The 5,466-nt window shown below is 39.6% G+C and overlaps 1 protein-coding gene across 1 annotated transcript; it reads right to left on the reverse strand.

Annotated features, from left to right (window-relative positions):
• Positions 1-3,744: 3,744 nt before the first annotated feature.
• On the reverse strand, positions 3,745-5,466 carry LOC143889565 (uncharacterized). Its single transcript, XM_077393823.1, has one exon. It carries the CDS (start codon positions 5,326-5,328, stop codon positions 4,054-4,056), a length of 1,275 nt encoding a protein of 424 aa, XP_077249938.1. The 5' UTR covers positions 5,329-5,466; the 3' UTR covers positions 3,745-4,053.

Here is a 5,466-nt window from a genome sequence, read left to right on the forward strand (position 1 = left end):
GAAAAAAATTTGTTGCTGAGAAAATTTTCTATGCCCTAATGAGAATCATTAGGGCATAGAAAATGTTATCGAGTATGGGTAATAGTTTTTCAAGAGGTGAAGTAAGGGGGAGAATCGGTGCAATTGGGGTTTAAGGTAGCATTTTGAGTTTTATACGATTGTGTTAAGAGGTTAGGAAGCGATGCAATGGGCATTACTGATTTAGGGTTATATCTATATCACATTAAAGAATCCTATAAATAGAGAAAAGGAACTTGGCATTTTATCTCGTGTCGGGTTTTGGACCCCTCAAACCTGACCCAACCCGAAATAACTTAGTGTTGCCTTCTCCAAACCCAACCAAGCTCCAACCTAACCTAAGAAAAAATGGGTTGAACCTGGCGGGTTCTTGTTGAGCCCAACCCAAGTTGTACCCCTACCCAACAATCTCCCTCTCCACGCAGAAGCAACATGGGAACTATGAGATCATCCCCCAAGGGAATTACTCCAACATCAGTAGCATGCCTTGAAGCATCATTTCTTTCGCATCTCCACCAAATGATTCATTACCCCTTACTAATATTTTGCTAAACACATTTTAGAGTGTCGTGCAGGACAATAGGCACGTCACATCCACTATTATCGATAAAATTTCAAGTGCCATTACTCCGTTCTATATAGGAGCATTTGAAATGGTTTGATTTAATCAAATCCTCGCACTGGTGTTGTTGAGCCCTATTGCTTATTGTACACCGGGAACAAACTTTCTATGATCATGTAGTGAATTCTCTATTGCCCGGTTGTCAATGACTTTTGGCTCACTAGAAATCAAAGGTAGGGACCAATAGCTGATGATCCAACACAAATTTTGACACTTTTTTTTGGATTGGCAGGAAAATTTGCCTATATACTCACTAAAATCCATTTCTATCCCCTTAATTAGATATTTAATCATGCTAATCAACATGATTTTATGCCCTACAAAGATCCAACACTGGACTCACCATCCAAATTGAGTCCAACACTAGAATTTCAAATGCCGACGGGCTGCCGATTCCTCGTTTGGTTGCCAATATTGCATTGAAATTCCACGAGACTCCCCAACATATTTCAGACATAATTATTGTTTTTTTGCCCATCTGGTACTCATGTCTCCGTTCTTAAATTCAAACCAAATTCTACCAAAATGGTAGAATTTTGGTAAAAAAGTGTTTTTTTGGGGAATGATACCCCTCCCCTCCGATGGATAAAATCCCCCCCCCTTTAACGTTATTCGTTAAGTTTTAAAGGCAAAGAAAAACGTTAAAGGGGGTGAATTTATCCTCAAGCAGTGAATCATCCTCAAAGAAACCGTTAAAGGGGGAGGGGGGGATATCCCTTTTTTTCTCTCTTTCTCTCTCATCCTCTCTCTTCACTCTGTATATTGGTAATGACACCCCTACTAGTTCCACTACTCTTCGAGAGGATTGCTAAAGCAACTAAAAACTACTAACCACTATTCTACTATTTCCCGAGTATTAATTCTACACAAATCAAATGCTTGTCTCCTCCCTTTTGACTTCTTATTTCACTACTCTCCTAGCCACCATCCATGCAAACCCGGCCTCATCCCAGATAAGATCTAATTAGGGGGGCCCACCCAATAGGGTCCCAGAATACTAATGTTAGGAGCACTGAAAATAACTACCTATGTACTTATCTCTGACTGTAACAGTTCTTAATCTAGCCACCGACAGGAGAAAGTGTCGGCGACCGAATAACAGGCCGTTTTCTAGCAGCCGGTCATTTTTGTGACACGTCTTTGTTTTGATAATGACACTTTGTTCTATTAAACGCATTTTTTTGTGGTTGGAGAGGGCCTTTTGGGAATTATATAAAAGGCTTTGATAACTAAGATGGAGACGAGAATGTCATTGTTAGAGAAGTCAGTAAAATAGTATAAAATGAAGGCGAGAATGTAACTTATAAGAAAAGTGAGTGCGGATATCAATTTCTTTCATGATCAAATGATAGAATCATGACGAAGTCTCTAATATTACTAGGGAAATGATATATTCGCCCCATTTTTTCACTTGGGACAGCCCCTCTTTTACACTAAAAGCGTGGGAGGGGGTGGGGTTGATAAATCACTTACCGTATACAAATGGCATGTATACGTGAACGGTGGGCCCAACAAAGATGGGTCGTCCCATGAGAGATATATCGAGATCAAATTTGAAAACCCAAATTCCATTATCTAACGGTTGGGATCGTGTGTTCAATGGAACGATTGACATGACCCACAGTGGGTCCCACCTGATGAACTCTTGCAAACCCGTTGGTACAAGCACTTGTGACTCACGATGATGCATCTAGAAGAACTTGTTTCAACTTTCAGTCGAAAAATAGGAGAAGTATTGCCTCATCGAGAATTAGGCATTTCCACTCCAAATCAAAGAGATGTATTTAGGCTTTATTTTTTTTTATAGGTAAGATAAGGTTAGGCAGGACCCCGACCAGTGTATTATTAAAAAAAAAGGAAAAGATGTTACAATCAAGAGTACAAAGCACCATCCCTAATCATAGAAGAAAAGGGGGAACAAACGATCTCATGCGATCCAAATTCTTCGAACTAACCCTAGAAAGAGGAAAATAATGGCTTTCCAATGATCCTTGTGGATGTAGCTTAATACACAATGGATGAGTGCTAAGTTACATAATCAGCTAGCTAGATGGGTGCATGTTGGGATCTTTGGGAGTGTCTTAGGCAAGAAATTTGGGGATGTTTCTTCTTTGGAACCTTCTGCCATGTTTTACCTCCGGAGTTGTTGTGATTCGTTAATAATTCATCTTCTGAGGCATCTTTTAACTGGGATCTATCCACTTCTCTTCCCTTAGTTTCCCCCTTAAGACCTGCTTGGGAGGGTGACTCCGCTCCTCCTATCATTTCCTTGCTGGAGTAGTAGTAGCAAGGGAACAATAGGAGATGGTTGCTCTGACATGCGACAGACCATTTGCGAAAAACCTTTTGCGATGGACGCTAGCAAATCCCTAAGTATTATTTCAGTAGTATTTTATTAAAAAAAATGCACATTTCCTATTTTCATTATTTTATCATCCATCTCTCTGTAGTCAAGAGTCACCCTCTCTTTTTTTTTTTCCTTCTCTAACTACTGACCTTGACTCTCTTACCCACTACCTGTCACTGCTACGGCGCCGAACCCTCTTTTTTCTTCTCAAACCACTGACCCTAAGTTCCTAACCCACTGTGCCGACACCAATGTGGTGAGTGGCTCGCCCTTGCCCTCACGAGCTTTTAAGAATTTTAACTGTGTACAGTGTAAGTAAAGACCTATAGGACACTCCAATGGACGGTTCAATTTGAAATAGATCATAATCCCAGACACATGATAGGATCTAAGAACACTCTGAATCCAATCTATACGCCAATAAGAATTTGAATGGATCATGATTAAGACATAGCTGATTCGATCATAAATGGATCCGTAGACACCTCTAACTGTATTCACAAGAATATTAAATGACAATGCTGCCCTTACATGCTTGATTTTGCAAGAAAGACATTCAAAGCAAAGTCAAGACACATCAAAGGGACAATTTTGTCATTTCAACAAAAGGCTTATATCCACACTACCATATTTTGATAATGGCACTACACTGTTACAATAATCATTAATCAAGAAGCTATATGAATCACATCCCATCATAAAATAAAATAATGAAGAAGCTATCAACATCCAACCATTATCAGAATAAGTTAGTGGGGATAGAAGGTGCATTTCATAAATTGTGGAATTCTGAATCACACTGCTAGCTCCATTTGGACAAGAGAAATTTTCTCACTTGCCTATGAACGAGAGAGAGAGAAAAAAAAGACAGAAGAACTATTGCTAGTAATTGCATAACTTTGTCTTGATATTGGCACCCAACTGTTTGCTTTAAACTTTCCCTCAGCAGCTGTTTTGCTAATGATGATGGGTGCCAATATCAAAACAAGGGAGGGATGTCTTATTATCACATCTTTGAGGGGTGTGTGCCAATATCAAAACAAAGGGGTGAAATCTTGTGTAATTATCAACTCTTCTTACCATCATCCCTCCCTCCATCTTGTAAATATGCCTTTTTCCTTCTATCCGCCCCCGAAAACAGACAAATCACAAAGAAACAGGAGGCATAGATCCCATGCACCTTCCAATTCGTTTTGGGCGGTTGATGTAAAACTGCTCTGTGAAAAACAGTTAAATAATAATGTAGGCCCACAGCTAGGCCCACTAACATCTGGGCCAGGCCCAAGAATCTCGATCCAAGCCCATTTTCCCTCGAAAACACCAAAACCAAACTCAAAAGTTGCATCAAAAGGTAAAATACGTACCCCAAAGTTTGAATTACTTGCATGGGAATGTAACTAGTCATGGACGTAGCGTAAAAAAATTTCAAGGGTTCTAGCCCTGTGACAAAATAAGACAAAGAGAGGATTGAGAAATAGATTGAGAGATAAACTTGGATGAAGATTAGGGTTTTTTGTAGAGAGAAGTGGGTTTTGATTTGGGTGTAGAGTAGAGAGAGAATGATGAGTGGGACGATGAGAAATGTACAAGATATTAATGAAGCTATGAAAGGGGCATATTTGTTACCAAATAAGGGTTTGAACCCTTGTGTTATTTCTTGATTGGCTTTGGTTATGTAGGCTTTGGATGTGGTTGAGAATGTCTCTAGATCATTGTGGAATTTGGACCGTAGATCTTGGAAATCCATCGTCAAATTGTCATCGTCCGTTTCAAAATCGAGCAATTGGGTGGGTTTTGTTTTGGGTTGGTTTTGGGTTTTTTGCTGGTTGGTCTGGTCAGATTTGTCATTTTTGGTGTTTTGGCTAGTTGGTTTTTCTTTGTTTTTGGTTTTGTCGGCGGGGGAGATGGATTTGAGTAGATTTGGTGAGTTTTTGGTGGGAGATGAGTTGGATTTTGTGGGGTTTGAGCTATTTGAGGTGGAAGTAAGGTTTTTGAGATGGATTTTTGTTGAATTGCTTGGGGTTTTGATGGGTTTGGATAGATTTGTTTTTGTTGAATTGGTGGGGGATTTGATGGGTTTGGATAGACTGGTTTTTGTTGAATTGGTGGTAGGTTTGATGAGTTTGGTCTGGTTTTTTTTTCCTATGGTGTTTTTCTTCTTGGGCAGCTCTTCATTCTCTATGGCTAATGTTTTTCTCCTAGACATGAACTCTTTTTTTTGGGTCTGAGCTAAGGATTTGAAAGCAAAAGGAGAAGCATAAAGAAAAGAAACATGGAGAAAAAGAAGGCAAAGAAGAAGGAATGTTCTAAAATTGAAGAACTGAACTTTAGAAGAAGCCATTTGAAGAATTGGGTTTTGTTTGGGAGATCTGAAAGAGTTGGGTTGAAGTGCTTTTCTTGTTGGATCTAGGGGTTTGGAGGCAGATAGAGAAGGAGAGCAATGGGAAGGCTTTAATGTGGAGAGAGTGAGGAGGGAATT

This window comes from Tasmannia lanceolata, unplaced genomic scaffold, assembly GCF_043159265.1.
Source record: "Tasmannia lanceolata isolate RefF3 unplaced genomic scaffold, GAP_Taslan_0.1 ptg000013l, whole genome shotgun sequence".
In the NCBI taxonomy this organism is placed as follows: domain Eukaryota; kingdom Viridiplantae; phylum Streptophyta; class Magnoliopsida; order Canellales; family Winteraceae; genus Tasmannia; species Tasmannia lanceolata.

What these genes read in the sequence shown, in the direction of transcription:
- LOC143889565 (XM_077393823.1), bottom strand. Translation starts at nt 5,328, where the DNA reads ATGGCTTCTTCTAAAGTTCAGTTCTTCAATTTTAGAACATTCCTTCTT.